The following is a 21,585-nucleotide window of genomic DNA, read 5'->3' on the forward strand; positions in this document are numbered from 1 at the left end:
GTCGCAGGTGCACGTCAGGATTCTGCAGCATCTCCGGGCGATTGTTAACCATGACCAAGCCTACCCCGTGGCACGGCATTTTAACTCAGTACATGACAGGGACCTGTCATGTTTGAGTTATTACGTCATCGATGCAGTGCCTCCGCTAAAACGGGGTGGTGACAGGGATAAAGCATTAAGAAAGTTGGAAACCCAATATATCATAGCGTTGGATTGCAAACAGCCTTATGGGCTCAACGCTACGGAGGACCTTCACAACTTTGATTTTTGTCCTCAGCGTGTATTTCTTTTGTCTAACATCTGTGGTTTTGAGTTGGGCAGTACTCCACTCCCGAATCACTGCAACAATTACTATGAGTGACCCATCCGGCTAGACACTACTACATTTTGGGTGTGCAACATGAAATTAGCACTTCTGATTCAGTAAAGTAAAGTGTCGTATCTAAATGAAATTCTTTTATCTCTCTTTTTGCATATTTTTTGTACATAGGTTGTATAGTATTTTTATATCAGTATTCTTTATTTTTATGTTGGGTTATTTCCAGGGTTTTCTTCACAGTTTATTCCTCATTCACAATTCAGCACATGTACATAAAACAACAGCACTGTTACTTTGATAGAGGAAGAACCTTATTATCTTTCTTTTGTATTAGTATGTACAGTGTATATAGTATTAATATTTATGATATGTCCAAATTCAAGGATTTTTGAATTATTAATTAATATTTAGTACATCAGCTGGGGGTTTCATGGTTTAGTTTAAACTCATTTAATTTTCAAGGTCACATGATTGCTTTATGAGTAGGCGGAAATAATTTGCACAAGTCTGATGTTTGTAACAAAAAAAGTTTTTTCGTTACTGGCTAATTTGCACTCATGCAGTAAGGATAAAGCACTAGTCACTTTATCAGCAGCGATGCTGTCATGCATTCATGCAGGCACGATAGTTGAACAGCAGTAACAGCACTAGTCACTTTATCAGCCGTAAGGCAGTTTCTGCATTCATGCAGTCAGGATAATTTTTGTTTCCAAAACTTGTAATTTGTGCAATAATAATCAATGGAAGCTATCAATGTTTTTATATGCCATATTTTAGCATTATAAAATTATAAAATTGTACATAATTGGTATTAATGAAAACAACTATGTATAAAGCATTGTTTCAGGCTTAAGGTCATTGCTTTTTAAAACAGAAAAAGTGTATAGCAGTCTGTTTTCCATTTTTGATTCCAGCACCTTTTCTATGCCTATGTTTTTAAACCAATCGTGTGATGCACTTTTGGAGGTGTGGCCCATAGGAGGGGTCAGGGAAAACTAGCATTTAAAAATGACAGGCTGACTTATCCATTGGTGTGTGATCAAGATTACTAGCTGCTCGAAACGCGTCGCTAGGAAGGTATCAAATAAAGCTACATCTTGCCTGAAGCCGTGGGGTCTGTCTCCTTTGGTGTGGAGGTTAGAGGATTTTCCTTCGATTATATATATATATATATATATATATATATTTCCATTCGCTCGACGCTGCCGCATCCCAGTCATACAGCTTGGACTGGTTTTCAGAACGAACAAGTCAGACCCGAATTCTTGTGCCAAACAGTGTTTTATTCCATCAATGTTACAGAATAACACCCAAGCAAATCCGCATGACGCGTTTCGCCTCTAGCCAGAGGCTTGATCACATGATATATATGTTTTCAATGGCTCTGCAGCAAAGGATCACTCGACAGCAGGTAAGTTAAAAACTACTATTTATTGCATCCTGAGGGTCAAATAGCTTCCGTTATTTCCTCTTGTCATCCCGACGGGTTTCAGTGCTGTCTGCACTATCTTCTGGGGAATTATGGCGATGCGGCATTATAAGGCAGTTTCTGCTGTCTTTAGTAGTGCAGTCTCTTAGGTGCTTAGTAGCACGTGATCCCTCACAGTCAATTATGGGATTTATAGTTCTTACTGCCATTCGTTTATCCCACAGTGGGTTCCGCAAAGACATAAAAATTATCCAAGTTTGCAGTGGTAATGTGCCACTCCACCGTGATATTTAGGCACTCCAGGGTGCCCCGGTTGCTGAGTACACACTCATTAGTTTGAGCATCTGCTGCCGCCGTTTCTTGTCAGGGACAGTCCCTGCATGGCGGCCCCTTACTCTGACGGCTCCTTCCTTCCTTGCCAGGTGGTGCTCCTTTCACGACAAAGCTGTCGTGCTTATTTTTGTTTTCAATGGGTCTGCAGCAAAGGATCACTCGACAGCAGGTAAGTTAAAAACTTCTATTTATTGCATCTTGAGGGTCAAATAGCTTCCGTTATTTTCTCTTGTCATCCCGACGCGTTTCAGTGCTGTCTGCACTTTCTTCTGGGAAATTATGGCAATGCGGCATTGTAAGGCAGTTTCCGCTGTCTTTAGTAGTGAGGTCTCTTGGGCTCTTAGTAGCACGTGATCCCTCACAGTGAATTATGGGATTTATAGTTCTTACTGCCATTCGTTTATCCCACAGTGGGTTCCGCAAAGACATAACAATTATCCAAGTTCGCAGTGGTAATGTGCCAGTCCACCGCGATATTTAGGCACTCCAGGGTGCACCGGTTGCTGAGTACACTCTCATTAGTTTGAGCATCTGCTGCCACCGTTTCTTGTCAGTGACAGTTCCTGCATGACGGCCCCTTACTCCGAAGGCTCCTTCCTTCCTTGCCAGGTGGTGCTCCTTTCACGACCAAGCTGTCGTGTTTATTGTTGTTTTCAATGGCTCTGCAGCAAAGGATCACTCGACAGCTGGTAAGTGAAAAACTTCTATTTATTGCATCTTGAGGGTCAAATAGCTTCCGTTATTTCCGCGTTGGGATGACAAGAGGAAGTGAAAGGAGCACCACCTGGCAAGGAAGGAAGGAGCCGTCAGACTAAGGGGCCGTCATGCAGGGACTGTCCACTTCCTGTTTTTTTTGTTCTGCGCTGACAATCTAAGTGTGCATTTCAGGTAAGTGCAAGTTCCTGCTCTAGCAGGACCGAGGTCACTGGGGAGGAAGCTCTGCCCGAGTGGGCCCATTTCCTGGGGTTTCCCCCCTCCCTCCACACCTCATGGCTTTAGGCCCTGCACTAGCGGGCTCGGATATGGGGCTAGAGTTTTGCACTCCTGCGCAAGCGTTTTCTTGCGGATGGCCGGCTCTTGGGCTCAGTGGTTTAAAGCCCTGCATTGTAGGCTTATCTTGATTTGGCTCGTGTTTCTTCTGAGACGCAAGCATGTGGCTTGTATGCCCGGTGGGGTGAGGAGGATGCCTGTTACCAGTCTCTTCTTCAGACAGTGAGGATTCCTGCAGGGGACATGGCTCCTGCCTCCCTCGCCGACTGGCACCGGCAATGGAGTGCAGTATCGAGTGACACGAGCAACTGCAGCTCTCTCTGCAGGGGAAGCGAGATGCTCAATTAGGCGTCTCTTTTCTCGACACTGCCAAAGGGCGACCTCCGGTCTTCCCGCCTATCCTGTCTCCAGGGGGGCAGCGCCTCGCACGTCCAGCTTCCTGCTTGGTTCGGTTTCCTGGCAACGTGTGCTGCTGGCTGGTTTTTGCTTCTCTAATTTTCTTCAGGACATAGTGAAGTATTTAAATGGATGTCGTAGGGGAGTCCTTTTTCAGGCTGCCAGTGAGCACTTGAGTGGGTATTAGTACCTTGTTGGTGTCCTAGCTAGGGAGCCTGGTGATGATACTCCGGTGGAGGCGGGACCAGCTCTCAGCCAAGGGGGGACCCAGGGAGAGCTAGGCGCGAGCCGGTCTCTTCCTGGGTATGTTCGCGCGAGAGTCAGGGCAACAGGTGGGGATTGATTAGGGGAGTAGATATAAGGGAGGGAGGCTGGCGGTTGGGAACTGCGTAGCGGGAAGCTAGAAGGGAGGTTTTGTTTTTGCGGCGCACGTTTGTTTACCTTTTCCCTGGCCCCATGGAGGAAGCAGCGGAGGTTCGGAGGGCTGTGCAGATACTCTGCGAGACCGGGCGAGAGGACCTGCTGCGGCCGGGTGTCCCGGCGGAGGCGTGGGTCGGAATGGCCCGCACCCCCCGCAAGGCTTCGGAGGGTGTGTCCAGGGCGGTGACGGCGTGTTTGTCCCCAGGCCCGGCGGAGGAGGAAGACGGCGAGGCGGCCATGCCGGCGGACGGGCCTATGCCTGTTCTGCCCCCTGCAGCTGTGGAGCCCCCGCCGGGTGACCCGGGCGCCCTCCAGCAGGTATGTGCTTTACCGTTCTTCAGTGCTGGTCCACGTGGGGCGCCCGGGGGGAGGCGGGGGCGTTCTGCGGGCCGGCAGGCTCCGCGCTCCGGCGGCTATGCCCCGGGGAAGTCTGTGAAGCCACAGGCGGGTCCCAAACCAAAGCGGGGGCGGAGCCTGGATTTGCACGGGCATACGCAGCCCCCTCCCCCTGCTGCAGAGAATGTAGACTCACTAGCTTCAGTGTCCTCCTTGCCGGAGGGGGTTTCCCCGTACCTCTGGTTGAATGGGCAATGTTTCTTGCTCTCCCCCGCCACGCCGGTGCCTGGTCCTGCCCCCCCTCTCACTTTTGGCCCCCCACCACTGGGCGGTGCAGATGTTGGGCCACATACTGCCGCGCTGCCTGCATATTCCCCCACTGAGGCTCCTACGCATGCGGCTGTCTTGGACCCAGCGGGTGCTGTACCTCGCATGCTGCCCCCCCCGGCCACCAAGCCTGCGGCCCTCGGTGCGCCTGGCCCCCACCCTGCCCCCCGCACGCCCTTGGCCCCTGGTGGGATGGGTTTGGTACACAGGGGGGCGCCCCCGGTTTCTGGGCAAGCTCTGTTCCCGGTCCCTAGGGGTGGGCCAGGTGGCCATCAGGCCGGCCCTGCGACTGGGTCGGGTGGTGTCAATGGTCTGGCGTCGGTGGGTCGTTCATCGGGGGGTGCTTGCGATTCTGCTCTAAGGGAGGATGGTTTTGCGAACTCTTCCTTGTCTGGCTTGAGCGGCCGCAGTTTTCAATCTGCGCCTCCGGCTGGGCGGCTGTTGGCTGTTTCTACGGGCCCGGGAACTGTCCACACGGCTGTTTCCAGTGGTGGGCTTACAGGGGAGTTATCTGGAGCGGATATCTCTTCTACAGCTTTCAGTACACACAGCTTTCAGAACATTGACTGGCAGTTTTATGATGGGGGTATTGGTGATGGGGCTATGCCCAGTGGCAGTGCGCAAGTTGCATTTTCTGACGAAGCTTTCTGTGGGAATTTTCATGATGATGATTTGGAAGAAGGGGAATTGAGAGACAAAGATGTTGGGCTTTTGGCAGCACGGGCCCAGGGGGGTGGTTTGGGGCAACCCACTGTTTCTCGTGTTTTGCAGGCGTCTCGTGCGGACCATGCAGCAGTACGAGGGGCAGTGAGGTATGGACCTTCGCAAGGGGATCGTGTGGCTGTTCAACCACAGTCGGAACAGTTGCCAAGCGGTAAGGATGGGTGGTGGTCTGTGTGGCAACCCAGGGAGAGTCTCCCTGTTAAGAGTACAAGATCTATTGGTACGGGTGATGGGGTTGTTGTTGAGCGAGTCGCTCTGGCACCGAGGCTTGAGCGGCCGGTGATTTCGATTGTTTCTAGTGTGCAATGTTCAAGGGATGTTTCTACAGCGGGGACTGGGGGGGCGGCTGCCACACCTGTTACGGAGGATAGTATCCTACCTAAGAAACTGCCTTATTCTGGGGTGGGGATGCCTTTGGGGTCCCATTTGTCCGAAAAAACAAAGAATCTCATATGGTCTGGTGCATTTGTGGATGTTTTTCGGCTTCTCCATAGAGATGTCCAAGCTATGAAGGGTCGAAGGAGGAGGAATTAGAATTGGCTCGGAGGCCTCGTGTTCCGAAGTCGATAGAGAATTGGACTTCGGCCTTTCTTATCTATGCCAGCGTTTATTGCCAACGTCAGCCGGGCAAGGCGATAGACATGTTTAAATATGCCGATGTCATTCGCAAAGCTCACAGTTATTTTGGAGGCTTTGCCTGGTTGTCATATGATGACGAATTCAGGGCGCGCATGAGTGCTTTTCCTGAGCGTTCGTGGGGTGAGGTTGATTCCGAATTGTGGCTACAGTGGATGGCATCGGCTCACCCGCCTGCTACGACCCACACGGCTAGCGGGCAGCCAGTGTATTATCGGCCCTTTCCAGCTCGCCCCGCTCAGTCTGGGGCGGGGGTTTGGGGCAGAGGTCAATCATCCTCCTCTGGCACATGCTGGCATTTTAACAGGGGTTCCTGTAACCGACCAGCTTGCAGGTATAAGCATGAGTGTTCGCAGTGTGGGGGAAAGCATGCGCTCACCCAGTGTTTTCCCGGCCAGCGCTTTGGTGATCAAGGACGGGGTTCGGGGGGCAGGGGACAGCCTCAGCACGCTGTTTACAAGGGCTCCTACTCCTATTAAGCAAGATGTTCTGGATCTCTGGTTGGTGGATTATCCTGATTTTGAGGCTGCTAAGATTTTGTCTTGGGGTTTCAGAATTGGGTTTCGGATTGGGTATCAGGGACCCAGGGTGGGTAGGTGGTCTGACAATTTGAAGTCTGCGAAAGAGAGTCCCCATGTTGTACGGAAAAAGCTAGATGCCGAGCTTGCAGCGGGTCGGATTGCTGGTCCTTTCTTGAATTGTCCTCTTCCTGACTTGATCGTCTCGCCTCTGGGTGTGGTACCCAAGAAGGCGGAGGGGGAGTTTCGCCTTATCCATCACCTGTCATGGCCCGAGGGTGCATCCATTAACGATTTTATTGATCCAGCTGACTCAACTGTCAATTATGCTTCAGTGGACGATGCCTTACGGCTCGTGCGCACGGCTGGTGTTGGGGCTTTGCTGGCGAAGAGCGACATTCAGTCGGCTTTCCGGCTATTGCCCATCCATCCTTGGGATTTCAGTCTTCTGGGAATGCATTTTGATGGTAGTTTCTACGTTGATAGGGTGTTGCCCATGGGCTGTTCAGTGTCATGCTCCCTTTTTGAGACATTCAGTACATTTCTGCAGTGGCGCTTCACTTTTGTCAGTGGTCACGTCCTGGTCTGTCATTACCTTGATGATTTTCTTTTCATTGGTGAGGGTCACTCTGGGCAGTGTCAGTCGGCTTTGACCATCTTTCAGGCTATGGCGGAGGAATTGGGCGTTCCTTTGGCGCCGGATAAGACAGAAGGTCCCTGTACATCCCTGACTTTCTTAGGGATTGAAATTGATACCTTGTCTATGGTGGCGAGATTGCCTGTGGCTAAAGTGCGGGAAATGTCTGCCTTCATACATCTGGTGTTGGGGGAGCGGGAAGTTGTTTTGAGGACCGTCCAGAAGCTTTTGGGGTACCTCAATTTTGCTTGTCGGGTTGTTCGGGCGGGCTGGACGTTCTGTAGACGTCTGGGTCTTTCAATGTCCGGCGCAAGCCTTCCCCATCATCGGGTGCGCATTACCACCGCTGTGCGTGCCGATTTGACTGTCTGGCTTCGTTTCCTGCAGGAGTTCAATGGCGTGTCCTTGTTTTTTGCGGATGAGGACATGGTGTGGCAAGTCCAGTTGTTCACGGATGCGTCGGGAGCTCACGGATTCGGTGTATTTTGGGAAGGTCGATGGTGCGCGGCCGGCTGGCCGGTGCACTGGAAGGAACAGGGTCGCAGCATAGCGTTTCTGGAGCTCTTCCCGCTGCTGGTTGCTTTGTATCTCTGGGGGGAGGAGTTTCAGAATCGCTCCGTTTTGTTCCATGTGGACAATATGGCAGTTGTACATCTTGTCAATCACCAAAAGGCTCGTGACTTGCGTGTTTTGCGGCTCCTGCGCGCATTCATGCTGCGGTGTCTGCAATTAAATATTGTCTTTAAAGCACGGCATGTTCCTGGTACTTCTAATTGCATCGCTGACTCTTTGTCTCGCTTTCAGTGGTCCGAATTCCGCAAATTGGCTCCTGGGGCGGACCTGGAACCAACGGCGATCCCACAGTACGTATGGGACCTGGGGGATTGAGGGTACACCAATTGGTCGAAAATTCAGTGGCTGACTCCACAAGGCGGGGTTATGTGAAGGCCTGGCATGAGTTTCTGCAGTTTGGTAAGGATTTGACGGGGCCAATCAGGGCCGGGTTATCAGATGAACAATGCATCTTACAGTTTGTTTTACATTTGGCGGACAAGGGCCTATCGCCCACAACCATTTCTGGCAAGTTGGCTGGGGTTTCTTTTTATGGGCAGCTTTGGTGGGGGAGGGATCCTGTTGGGGGGGTGTTGGTTCGTAAAGTGTTGAAAGGTTTGACTAGGCTTCGGGCTGGTGGTCAGCAGCTCCGGCAGCCGGTGACTTTTGATTTGCTCCAGTTGCTGTTGCCAGAATTGGAGGTGTGTTGCCATGATGCTTTTGAGTGTGCCAAATTTCGTTTGTGTTTTGTCTGGTTGTTCTTTGGGGCATTTCGGGCATCAGAGTTGTTGGGGTTGCGGGGTAGGGTGGGTATGACCAGCAGTGAGGTGGTGTTGGAAAGTGACAGAGTGCGGCTGTGGCTGCGGGCGTCCAAAACCGACCAGATGGGGAGGGGTAAGTGGGTGTTCCTTGGCAGGAGTGGTGTCTCTGCATGTTGCCCGGTGGGAGAATGGGAAGTTTTTGTGTCCTCCCAACATTTTTTCCAGGGGCCCATTTTTTGTCATGCTGATGGCAGTCCTATAGTTGCATCTCAATTGTTGGCTGTATTACGCAAGGTTTTGTTGCGCCTGGGGAGGGATCCTGTTCAATTTGGTACCCATTCATTCAGAATTGGTGCGGCGACGGAGGCCGCTAGGTTGGGGTGGGACTGGTCAAAAATTTGTCGCATTGGACGTTGGCGTTCCAAGTGCTGTGAAAAATATGTGAGAAAATAGTACATTTTTGCTTGTCTAACATTTCTTTTTCTCCTAGGTCCTTGGCCCTCAGTCGCCGGATCCAAAAGGAGGGTGTGGATACTGGGGCACTCTTTTGTTAAACGGGCAGCTTTAGCCGCTGCCAGTCAGCTTTGTGGGAGATCACTTGGTTTAAACAGCATGACGCATGAAGTCTCCTGGCATGGAACGGGGGGCATGCGCTGGGGTGGGCTTTTTCCCGCCTTGGCTGCTTTGGTTTCACAGTGTTTGGGGGGCCCTCCGGATCTCCTGGTGCTGCATTTGGGCGAAAATGACTTAGTTTCACTCTCTGGTTTGACTTTGTTGAAATTAATGAAGCAAGACCTGGAAATCATCAAGACCACATGGGTGAGCACCATGCTGATATGGACTGAGTTTGTGCCTCGTTTGCAATGGCGTGGGGCGAGGAACCATTCCGCCCTGGAAAAGGCTCGACGAAAAGTTAATAGAACAATGCGACTTTTTTGTCACCATTTGGGTATCTACAGTTTGGATCATTACCATTTAAAAGTCTCTGAACAGCATTTATTCTGTGAGGATGGTGTACATCTGTCTTCATTGGGCATTTCCTTTTACCTTCTGGAGCTCAGGGATTTGATTAGCAAAGTTCTTCAGGTGCAGTTGTGGTGTGCTCCTTCCTTTCCATTTTTAGGTGGGGCAGGAAAACGCTAAAGGTTTTCCTGGGTGGCGGGTTTTTGCTAGTGGGGTGGGCAGCCTGGAGCGGGTTGGCCATCCTGAGGGGTAGCTCGTTGGGTAGTACTAGGGGTAGTAGGCAAGAGTTAGTTCGGGGTTTTGGGATTTAGGTTTCGTAGGCTCACTGTAGAGTTGAATTATGGTAAATAAATAAATAATGAATGTGTTCACGAAGTTTATGATGCACCTGTCTTAAAATAAAGTGGCCTTTCTTGCTCCTAAAGAGGTGTGGACAGTGATTTCTTGCGCGAGGGGGGACCCAGGGAGAGCTAGGCGCGAGCCGGTCTCTTCCTGGGTATGTTCGCGCGAGAGTCAGGGCAACAGGTGGGGATTGATTAGGGGAGTAGATATAAGGGAGGCAGGCTGGCGGTTGGGAACTGCGTAGCGGGAAGCTAGAAGGGAGGTTTTGTTTTTGCCCCACCCACCCTCCCTCTTTTTTATTTTATTTTTGGGTTTTTATTTTTGCGGTGCTCTAGGTGCTGCTTTGTTTTGTAGGTTTGCCACTGTTAGGACAGGTGTCTTTGTTCTTTTAGGAGGCGAGTTTTTGCTAGTGGGGTGGGCAGCCTGGAGCGGGTTGGCCATCCTGAGGGGTAGCTCGTTGGGTAGTACTAGGGGTAGTAGGCAAGAGTTAGTTCGGGGTTTTGGGATTTAGGTTTCGTAGGCTCACTGTAGAGTTGAATTATGGTAAATAAATAAATAATGAATGTGTTCACGAAGTTTATGATGCACCTGTCTTAAAATAAAGTGGCCTTTCTTGCTCCTAAAGAGGTGTGGACAGTGATTTCTTGCGCGACAGCTGATTCACTGTCTCTTCAGGCTATCCAGTCCATGATTCAGGCTGCAGTGGCGGCAGCCTTCAAGGTTGAAAGAAATCCTACAGCACATCCAGGACAACATTGACTTTTCTGTACCTCTAGTACAGGAGCTGGAGGACTTCTTCATGCAGTATCAGAGGAGGGAGCCAGAGTCTTTACCCTTACATCATTCAGTCAATAGGGTGATCCACAATGAGTGGCAGGAAGTGGATAAGCAGGCTTTCCCACGTTACCTCTCTAAGGGCCCGATGTAGGTGGCCAATACCGGTCGGAAACGGCCGAATTCGGCCGTTTCCGACCGGTATTTGGCCTTTTGAGATGTAGGGGACCTTTTTTTCTCCGATTCGGTATTTTACTGATTCGGTAAAATTACCGAATCGGAAAAATACCGAATCGGTAAGTTTACCGATTTTAAAAAATCGGGATGTAGGTGGGACTACTTTCAGTCCCACAGGCCCTTCAGATTCGGTATTTTAACACCCAATCCAATTGGGTGTTAAAATACCGAATCCAGGTGTGCATGCACATGTGTGCATGCACACCTATGCCATGTGACAGACAGACATGTCCTTAGGGCATGTCTGTGTGCCACATGGCACACAAGCTAGTATTGGGGGTGCTAGAGGGTGTCAAGGTGACACCCCCTGCACCCTTGCAGAAATCGGTAATTACCGAATCGGTAAATACCAATTCGGTAATGCACATTGATTCCTATGAGCTTCAAGGCCCATAGGAATCAATGTGCATTACCGAATTGGTATTTACAGAATCGGTAAATACCGAATCTTACAGATTCGGTATTTACCGATTCTGAAATATCCACATCTCCCCCCCCTCCAATTTACCACTTCTTAAATACCGAATCGGTATGATTCGGTATTTAAGAAGTGGTAAATTGGAGTTTACCTACATCGGGCCCTAAGTGCTAGGTCATTCAGGATTTCGCCAAGGATTTTCCATCTTCCATGAAGGTTGATTCCCTGATGGCAGGACTGGCATCTCATAAGTCCATCATTTCGGAGGATGCCACTGTCTCGGATCCTGTCGATAAGAGTGGCGAGGCGGCAGTTAAGCATTCCTATGCAGTCACCAACGTCTCCATCAGGGCTTCGACCTATTTGTCTTTTACTGTTCAGTCTCTGTTGGAGCAGGGGGCTGATGTCCTGCCTACTTTAGTAGTCAGGGAACAACGGACACAGCTGTTATCAGATATCTCCTTCGATACCTTGGGAGCCGCAGCTGGAGGTGCGCCTATTCAGGCTCGTCATCAGGTGTGGCTGTGTCATTGAAAGGCGAACGCTGCCCACAAGGCCCTTCTACAAAGATCCCTTTTTTTGGGAGCCAAACTGTTTGGTTCTCCCCTAGAGCATATGGTGAAACAATCCGCTGAGGACAGGAAGCTATTGGCACTGGTATGTCCTTCTCAAGGCCGTTTCTTTGGTCCCAAGAGGGCTTATGCTCCTCTTTCTACTCCTAGGGGGGTATGCCCTTTTCGAGGACAGGGTCGCAGCCGTGGCACACCATTCTGCAACAAATGCCAGTCTCAGCAGGCTGAATCTACCCCTGCATCCAAATCCTGACTATCCTCGAATCCTGGCTGTCAAGGCTCTGGTAGTGGGGCGACTGTTGACTTTCGCCAAGGCCTGGGAAGGCTCAGTGTCAGATCAGTGGGCTCTGAGATTGTGCAAGAAGGCTACTCGATTGTTTTCAACTGCCTCGCTCCGGACGCTTTCATCTTCACTCCCCTGATTTCAGCCATGCAATAGAGGGAGACACTATTGGCAGGCATTTAAGATCTTCTTGACAAAGGGGCTATTTGACCAGTTCCAGCTTGTCAGAGGGGTCTTAAACTTTACTCCATTATGTTTCTGCTGAGAAAGGTTTCTGGGGACTTCCGTTGAGTGTTGGATTTAAAGAGGGTGAATTCCTTTATCCCTTGTTCTGAATTCAAGATGCTCTCATTGCAGGAAATCCTTCCAATACTGGTTCAGGGAGAAGTGGTGGCTTCCATCGATCTCTTGGATGCCTCCCCCATGGTGCCCATCCACCCTTAATCTCAGCATTTCCTCCGGTTTTGCGTGGGGGCAGGCACTTCCAGTTCCAGGTACTCACCTTTGGTTTATCTTCTGCCCCAAGGGTATTCACGAAGGTATTGGCCCCCTTGGTCAGGATGATCCACAGGGAAGGGATTTGGGTATCCCCATACCTTGATGACTGGCTGATCTATGCCTCTTCATTTTCTAAGGGGGCTCTTCACGTCCAGAGAGTCTGCGAGGTCCTGGACCATCATGGATTCCTGATCAACCACAAGAATTCCAATCCGGAGCCTACCCAGGACTTAGTGTTCATCGAGGGTCATCTGGATATGGTCAAGGGGATGGTGTTCTTGCCTGCAGAACGCAGGGCAACTTTGTGGAGGGACCTTGGTTGTCTCCTGGCCTTGGATTATGCCCCTGTCCATCAGTGGTTGAGGGTGCAGGGGCCGGTGGTTGTGTCTCTGCAGATTCGGTCCGATCTGTGTTGGTGGAGTTCAATCTCTCTGAAGGTCTTCCGTTTTTGGAGTCCCCTTCCCGGGTGGTTACGATTGATGTCAGCCTCCTGGGCTGGGGGGCGTCATTGGAGTCCCGGTCTGCGCAGGGTCGGTGGGATTGTCGGCAGGCAGGTCGCTCGTCAGACTTCCAGGAGATGAAGGCCGTCCATGTGGCTTGTCTGGAGTTTTCCCCAGCCCTTCGGGGCATCATGTTCTAGTCCAAACAGACAACCTGGTGGTGATGGGATATCTCAATTATCAGGGGATTGCAGGGTTCGCTCCCTTTGGCTCCTGGACAGGAGATCCTGTCCAGGAAATTGAGGGTGCTCGATTTCCTTACCAACGACTTTGCCTTGGACCTGGCCCCTACTACTCTGAGGGCTCAGTGGATGGCCTTGGGGGCTTTCCGCAGACCTCTTTTGGATGGGTTGGATCTTTTGGTGGCCCCGCTACCTCTGAGTTGCTTTTTGCACCGTCCTAGGGCTATTTGCCTTGCGCCATCGTGGGATCTTCCACTGGTGTTGCAGGCCCTTCAGGGGAGTCCTTTTGAGCCCCTGGGGTCTGTGGATATCAAATTCCTCACCATGAAGGTGGTATTTTTGGTGGCCATCATCTCTGCTGATTGGGGAGCTTGGTTCTTTTCTGCACTCTCCTCAGTTCTTGCGGGTCCTGCCAGAGGGAACGAGCAGGAGACATAGTTTACATCAAATGGCTAATTTGTAAACACGAAACATATACAATCTAATGTTTACTTCCAAAGAGACCGTAAACTACTAGCGGGATGGAAAGCCCTTTTAGAAACACACCAACAGTCTACAGCAGAAGATTCACAAAAATAGGGCACAGGCAGAGTAGGCCTGGGTGAAATTTGTATTAGGCCAGAGTACTCGGAGCAACTTCAGTAATTACTTATTACTCTTGTGAAGCAAAATTATGTCAGCTTGAGTAACTAAGAGTAATTTTGGGGGGAAAATACTACCACAGGAGCACAGATCTAAGAGAGAGCGAACGGCTGCTGGCTACTGCTGTTCGTGTCCTGTAGCATTTACTGCTATTTTCTTACTGCAAAATCCATTCTCTGGTTCATTTTGTACGCAAGAGGGCATTTGTACTAAGAAAAGAAATGTTGAATTCTGCTTTTCACGTAATTATGCACAATTACGAGTAATTTTGTAGTAGTTCTGCTAGAGAGAAATGCACCAGTAAAATCCGCCCCAAAATCCAAAGTACTGCATGTTAAATCATTTAAAAATACAAGACAGCATGTTTACGAATGGGTTAGATTGTGGTGAGAATGTTCCACTGGCCCATACTCAAGGGAGTGAATGTAGTACAAAAAGGGAAACAAGTAACATTTGCCTGTAAGGGTTTTACAAAATGTACTCTAATCACTCGAATGGTCATAGATCCTTAGATGACCCTAAACGAGTTCAGGTAAGAGAATCACACAGCTACTTGTGCGAGCAGGATCTTGCCTTTTGAAAGGAGCTTACACATAAAAGCTAATCACAGCTGCAGGGGTGATGCGCGCGCTAGTGATTACTAAAGACAGACTCAGCTAGGGTGGCGGAGCTGCAGGTAAATAGTGTTTCAAGCAAGTTTAAACCAATGTTCAAACCTCAGAAGCTAAAAGAACCTCCCATGGCACCGAATAAGCGAAAGGAATCCTAGAATTCTCGTGTTCTTTACTTTCTGTGAGCCTTGAAGCTTATATTTGGGACGTTATTTTATTAATTCGTTATTATTCAGTGGCCTGAGTGCCATGTGACGATATGGACACATTTGAAATAAATATGTTTTTGGTTTTATTTGTAATGTGCGCAGCAAATGCAACAAGAAGACCTTCGAGTACGGGGATGTAGAGCAGTTCGGCAACGAAAAGAATGGAAGGAATCTTCCAACACAGAGGTTGTTTTTCGTTTGTCTGTGAAATGACAGAAATTCAGAGCTTCACTCTGCTACATTGTGCAGGTAGGATACTTAAAGGGTATGAATTGACTGAGTAGAGGTGGCGGCCGGAAGTGTGTATAAAATGACAAAGAAGAAATGTCGGCGGCGTAAAAGAAGAGTGAGATTTATGTGGGACATCTGAGAAAAACTGGCCGATGTCCCACCCAGTCTATTAAGTGTGCATTAATGTCAAGGCCGCTCTAACTACAGCCGTTGGGGCACCCACCGCTTTACCGGATGTCTTGCTCAAAATAAGGCCATTTGTCTCATAGTGGTATGTTCCCATGGGCCCCAAGGATATTCGTGAAGGGCCCTTTGGCCAACAGTTAGAGTCACTTGTTGCCTCCTGACTTACCTGAGAGACAACTGTTTCTGTCCTAATCTCCTCCATTACAGTGTGATTAGTAGGGTCAACATTGTGTGTTAAGTATTACCTTTGACCAGTGACTTAATGGTTCTGTGGAGTCATGTGTGGAAAATGACGTCATTGTCTGCACTGTTCCGTGCCGTCCTGGATTTTCCTGCCTTGACATAAAGATAATTCTTGGGCAGCATCCAGCCACCTTGGAAGTTCTGCACAAGTAATAAGAGTGAATGCCCCTTCTAGCGACTCGGTTAAACGGGGTCGCTCTTTCCTGTTTTTTCTCTGCATCTCCAGTGAATGACTGTCTTCTAGTTTACCTGTACGCTGAGCCTGCCTGCTAGCCTTGACACCTCCTTTATGATCTTTCATCCTTCCTCTTAGTTTGCTATTTGTGCAATCTGCCATTTCTCATCTTCAATCAATCAGGGTTTTGCAGAGCGCACTACTCACCCATTAGGGTCTGAAGACGCTGGAGGGTGGGTGTTCACAAATCCGTTGGGTCATTCGAGAAGCAGGTCTTGAGGTCTTTCCTGAATTGGTGCAGTGTCGGGCTTCCCCGGAGGTGGAGAGGGAGATCGTTTCGGGTCTTGGCTGCGAGGTAGGAGAAGAACCGTCCCCATGCCCCCCCCCCCCCCCCACCCCCTCCCCCCATCTGGTCAGAAATTTAAATTCCTAGAACCTGACTACTTTCTCTGGGGGTCTCTCTCTGATTGTTGTGCTCTCTGGGAACTAAAAGTACCTTGTAAGGAAGTAGTTGCCAAACCAGAGGGAGAAAGTTAAAGAGAGAGAGAGAGAAAGTCATGGATAGAAAGAGAAAGTCAAAGAGAGAGAGAAAGTCAGAGAAACAAACAAAAAAAGAAAAAAGGAAAGAAAGAAAGCGAAAGAGACAACAAGAGCGAGCTCTATAGTTTACAGAGAAGCTGCAGTTCCTCTGTTGTGGATGACTGGAAGCTTTGTTTTGTTTTTGTGATAACTTTTGACCTGTTTCATCAATCTGGAAAAATGTGGCCCATTTAGGAGATTATTTTGTGAATGTTGGTGTAAACCTGTTCAGTAGTTTTGAGATAATTGTGGTTAAAACTAAACTGATAATATAGGCTTTAATGGGATATTTATTTGTACATCAGCACTCTTAAGCTTGCACACTTGTTCTCAAGTTTAGGATCAACTTCGGAAGGGAAACGCGGAAGGAGGCTACCTTTTCCGACGCCAACAGACGCGCAATGGCGGTGGAACTTATCAAGGCTCCAAGTAGCGCGTATAAACTCTGAAATTCAACATATGGATGGATCCTAGATTAAGAAATTATACTTACAGCACCTTGACGTGTGAAAGCAAAAGGCTTGAAGGAACAATGTTAATTATCAATTCTTAGAATACATGCTGTTCACCTTAAAGTATTTGCCTTGAAAAAGCCAGCGGAGGGCGAAACGCTCGTCGGCTGTGACAAGAAAGGAATTAATAAAAGAACACTGAATATCAATGAACATTGTGCGTTTATATCTGTGGATGGAAAGAACATTTGAGATATTGGATTGACGTGGCCGGATGCCCCTTGGATAAGAGTGACTAAAAAGGATGTGCACTGGTGTTTGTATATATATATTTTTAATTGAATATTATACACGACTCCCCCATTACTCCTCTGAGACTGCGTATAGGTTGGAAGCAGGAGTATATCTTTTTTATGAAGGGTGGTGAAGGGGTAGTGCATACACACAATGACACTTTATATGGGTAAAATAGACTAGAGGGATATTTTTCACCTTGGGTTCTGAGTGACATCATATGCAACTCAAGGTTCGCTCTCGTTGTCTATTTGAATCACTCAGAAACCCTCAGTGAGAAACATTCTAGTTATTCATAGATGCCCATCTATGATTCTTTATGCTAACAGGTAATTAATATGTAAAAAAAATTGAAGATCTTAGTTTCAAACAATATTCTGTACGGCTGTAGAACACATACCATTGTGTCAATATTTCCAACACATTCAAATGAATAATCCACTCCTTCTCCGCCGGTCATTTCAATCAGCACTTCCTGGATGGGCTTAGTGTAGCATTGAGGGTTGATGCACTCAGTGGCTCCAAAGTCTCTTGCCTTTTTAAACTTGCCCTCGTTAATGTCAATTCCGATTATTCTGGTAGCTCCAGCAGCTTTGCAGCCCAAGACAGTAGAAAGACCAATTCCACCAAGCCCAAACACAGCACAGCATGAGCCAGGATCCACCTAGAACAACAGGAAGAAAAAAGAAAACTGAGAAACTATTCTCAGTGGTTTACGGTCTTGTTTATAAAATGTTAAAACATTTGGCTGCAGTTTAAAAAAAAAGACTCTATGGTTACACTAGTAAATGGAAAGATATTCCTTGAAGCAAAGCTTTACGGGGCGAAGTCTAATCTTTTTTGTTCATCAATTTCGCAAGCATGGATATATGGTGGCATATTTGGGGTTCAGGCACCCCCCCAAGGTGCTTCTTGCAAATGCTTGGAAAATCTGTTGTGTTTCCATTACCAATTGTGATGCATTTTCCCTCCTAACAGTACATGTACACCTGCACTGTAACATGCTAGGGTGGGAAAGAGCATGGAATAACTAAATTTGTGTCAGTGGAGGGACAGATATTGCTTTGCAATGAAAAAGCGCTGCAGTGCCAATTTAATCTTGCCTTAAGCACATTTACATAAACTTGAGGAACAGTGAGACTTTATCCCACTACATATATTTAAAATCTTCTGCTCAAGGATTTAATCCTAAAAAGCCGTTCACCAGCAATGTATTTGAGATGAACATAGAGGGAAGATTTTGTAAGTTAAATCCTTAGGTGAAGGAAATAAAAATCAAGAAAAAAGTTAACAATAGTTTTCCCATGTAAATTACACCTGCAGACAGTAGATTTGATGTTTTGCATGTGATAGGCATATATGCAGTCTTGGCGAGCAGGCGCCTGTCTGCCTGTTCTATGACTCTCCCAAAAATAAGCATGATTGCTGTAAAACAAAATAGATTTACTTGTGAAGGATTTGATTCCTTCACAAGTATTACATTCACAACTTTCTCTTTACTGGGAACAAAGTATACTCCATTGTACCACTTCATTCTCTAAAGGTAGCGAAGCAGAGCAGTCCAAGGTCTACTCAGGGGAGTGCCTCCAGCTCACTGGTACACAACAACAACACTCACTAAATCATAGCCCAGTCAGTGCTTTTTCTTATAAAAAGGAAACGTGTTTTTATTACAGAGACATTACTAAATACTACACATTATTCACAAATATATACAATCAGGTAGATTGAAGTAGCTGTGGTGACAGCCTCAGAACAGTTTACACCCCTCAGCAAGCCCTAAATCCACAATCACAATCCCCCACCCATACCAGATGCAATATATAGAGGTGTCCTTATCAATAAGGCAAACCTACTGGTTTTGTTACCGTGTCACCACATGAGTAAAAGCAAAAACATGTTATAATTTACCAGTGCAACACCACAGAAATAAATGGGGACAATACCAACATTTAATACTAATGATGGTAATCTACAATTTTGCATTGTTAACCACCAACACTGTCAATAAAGTTGTGTTTGAATAATATGCATCCCGAGTCTTATTTCTACCTTTAACCTTGCTGGTAGTGCAACTTTAGGATCAACAGGAGTCCCCACACTCCACAGTGTAAGCAAAAGCACCAGCTACAGGAGTGTTTGCAAATGCAACAACCTTCTCCCGGGGGCATCTATGTGACCTGCTGGGAGACGTAGACCTGTTTTACTGGAGCCAATCATGGGTCACAGGTGGGGGCTGCTCCACTCCTGGCAGCCCACAAAACACTTAACGAAAAGTTGATGATGCCCTTGCCCTTCTTAAAGCACTACATAACTCAAATATGATAAGTTCAGAGCTCACACAGGGGTAGAAGGGGTGCTCCATAGCTTGGCAGCATGAATAATATATGAGAGGGAGTTTATCCATTTTACTTTGTTTTCAAAATTGGGGCTCAATGCTCCGTTCCCAGGAGCTGCCAATTCGTTGGGGGTTTGAGAGTGAGCCCCAAGGTCTCCACAGACTCTGCTGGATCCCGGCGCACCTTCACTGAGTTGGCACCGGAGCAAGCAGCACTTCTCCTTTCTGCTCCTGCTTCGGGTGGGAGCAAACTGCCTGCGTTTTGGCTTCTATCCTGATGCAGTAGCAACTTTGCCCACTCTTACCTGCACTGGCCACGAGAAGGAGGCAATGTGCCTCTCCTGTTCCCCCAGAAATAGTCACGAAGGGTAGGCAATGCTGCCAGCGCTTGTGAATGTTCCAGAGGACTGGGGTCCCTAAGGTCAGAAGAAGTTGGGGGAGGGGGACCCATGCACATCCCTTCCCATCAAACGTTAGTAATTGATGCTGTATTGACTCCCGGGGGCTTGGCCTTCCCTAGGGAATTTTAGAACGGACCGCAAAGTGCTATGCACTTGTTTTCCTGTTTGGTCCAGCAAGGGGTTACCAGCCTTTGAACTCTGTTTTCTACAGCCTCATAGGGCTGATCTTACTGAACTTGATGTTATTTTGCTCTGGTTGATCAGCCCTAGATCCCAGCAGCATTTTCATCAGGCCTCCTGGCATTTAAATCTGCTTTTCTTAGGTGAACTCGGTTTTAAGTTCCCTTGCTAGACCTATCCTTTCCCTGAGCTCCTGTTGCTCTCGCTTGGTTTGGAGGGGGGTGCCTCCTCGCAGCACTTCATAGATCTCACAGTTTCCTGGCTACCTGAAGGGCAACTGTGAATCAGTGGAGTCAAGGGCCCGCCCACAGATGTCCCAGGGGAACCAATAAGGGTCTTTCAGCAGGTCCATTCCATTGACTGTTCCTCAGGAGCCAATAAGGTGACAGTGACACAAGCCCTAGAGAGACTTATACTAGTCCTTGGGGGCCAGCAACAGTTAAAGTCCTTCAGCATATCCCTGCAATGGCATTAGGTGACTTCTCCTTCCAGCTGGGAATTATTTTGCTGTTGTTGCTCACCAGGTCAAATGTGTCTTCTCAAGCGCCACTCCTGTGTGTAGGGGATGTTCAAGAGGGGGTGGAAAGTTCTAGAAACCAGGCACCACTGGGTAGTCTTGGGTGCCACATAATCACTCTACTCCTGACTCAACCCAGCTCTTCTGTGCAGAGCTTTGGGACATTTTAAGATGGTGACTTTAGGTAGTCTGTTGAAAGACTGCTTGCGCGCCTCAGCTCCACCCACAACTAACACAGGTGCCTGCTCCTTTCCTTCAAAATTTGAAAGAGGGAGATCATTTTGTGTTTCAATCCAGACGCCTGGTCTTCCTACATTATTTCTTGCCCATTCCAGGTGCCGTGTGAACAGTTAATTAGCTGATGCAAATTTCCTCCCCATCAGTTCCTTTCCCAGGAAATGGGCCTGGCACAGTTAATGGTTACATTGTGTGTGGAGACGTTTGATCATATGTGCTCACTTGTTCACATGTTTCCAGACCACAGCCTTTTACTGTGCCTTAGCGGCCTTATCTTAAAAGGTTGGCAGTGAACACCCTCATACCAATTCCAACGAATGTCTAATGAGTGAGACTCCAGTAGCAAGACTCACTCTTAGTAAAAGTCCAAAAACTGGGTAGTCAAAAAGCAAAAAATCCAGAGAGATTAATTTAGAGTAACCCATTTGCTACAGTTATGCATGATGGTTTGAACATTAATAAGGGAAACATCAATAAGTGATACTTATGCGTGATTTTTATTTATAATTTGTAGCCTGTTACACAGGTCTCCAAGACCACTTCACAACACTCATGAACAGAAGAAGGCACATTAGTTGCTTCAGAGAGATAATGAGGGGGGTAGCAGGATGATTCCCAAGGAACCTGATCGTGAGTTATATGTATCTTAAGAGGTTGCTTTTCAAAGATTTTGGGAATGATGTTACAATGCCTACTGATCTCATACAGAGATCAAGTGAGTTTCAGAGGTGGGCTTGGTGACTGCTGCTTGTTTTTCAGCCTTTTATTTTCTTTAAAAGTTGGAGGTTGGGGCATATCAAATTCAAATTGCTGGATCGAAGGTTCCAGCCTGTTTTCTTTTTAAAGGTATTCATACTGCCTCTACTAGCTATGTTCAATTTCAACTTTATTCGTTTTCAATGATTTAAAACCATAAAAGTTATCATCACATAAAATTACATTAAAATTAAATTTTTTCCATCACAAGTAAAACACATTCCGCAACGTTCCATACAGAATCAGTGAGTTAAAATACAAGATTTGTATACCAATAATCATAGACGTCAGTTAAAAACCATGCCCGCCGGGTTGCACCATCCCAGACCTTTGATTGGATTTAAAGACAGAACTTAAACCATAACACATGTTAATATTTCAAGTATTA

At 47.7% G+C, this 21,585-nt stretch overlaps 1 protein-coding gene across 2 annotated transcripts in view; it reads right to left on the reverse strand.

The window, feature by feature from the left end:
- The window catches only part of LOC147727492 (alcohol dehydrogenase 1A-like), a 382,065-nt gene that overhangs the window by 136,657 nt on the left and 223,823 nt on the right, over window positions 1-21,585 (reverse strand). For both annotated transcript variants that reach the window (XM_086961569.1, XM_086961570.1), the window contains one exon: window positions 17,169-17,432. In XM_086961569.1, coding sequence (XP_086817695.1) covers window positions 17,169-17,432 — 264 coding nt within the window. The remainder of the gene's footprint in view (window positions 1-17,168; window positions 17,433-21,585) is intronic.

Source organism: Lissotriton vulgaris, chromosome 3_1, assembly GCF_964263255.1.
Source record: "Lissotriton vulgaris chromosome 3_1, aLisVul1.2, whole genome shotgun sequence".
Lineage (NCBI taxonomy): Eukaryota > Metazoa > Chordata > Amphibia > Caudata > Salamandridae > Lissotriton > Lissotriton vulgaris.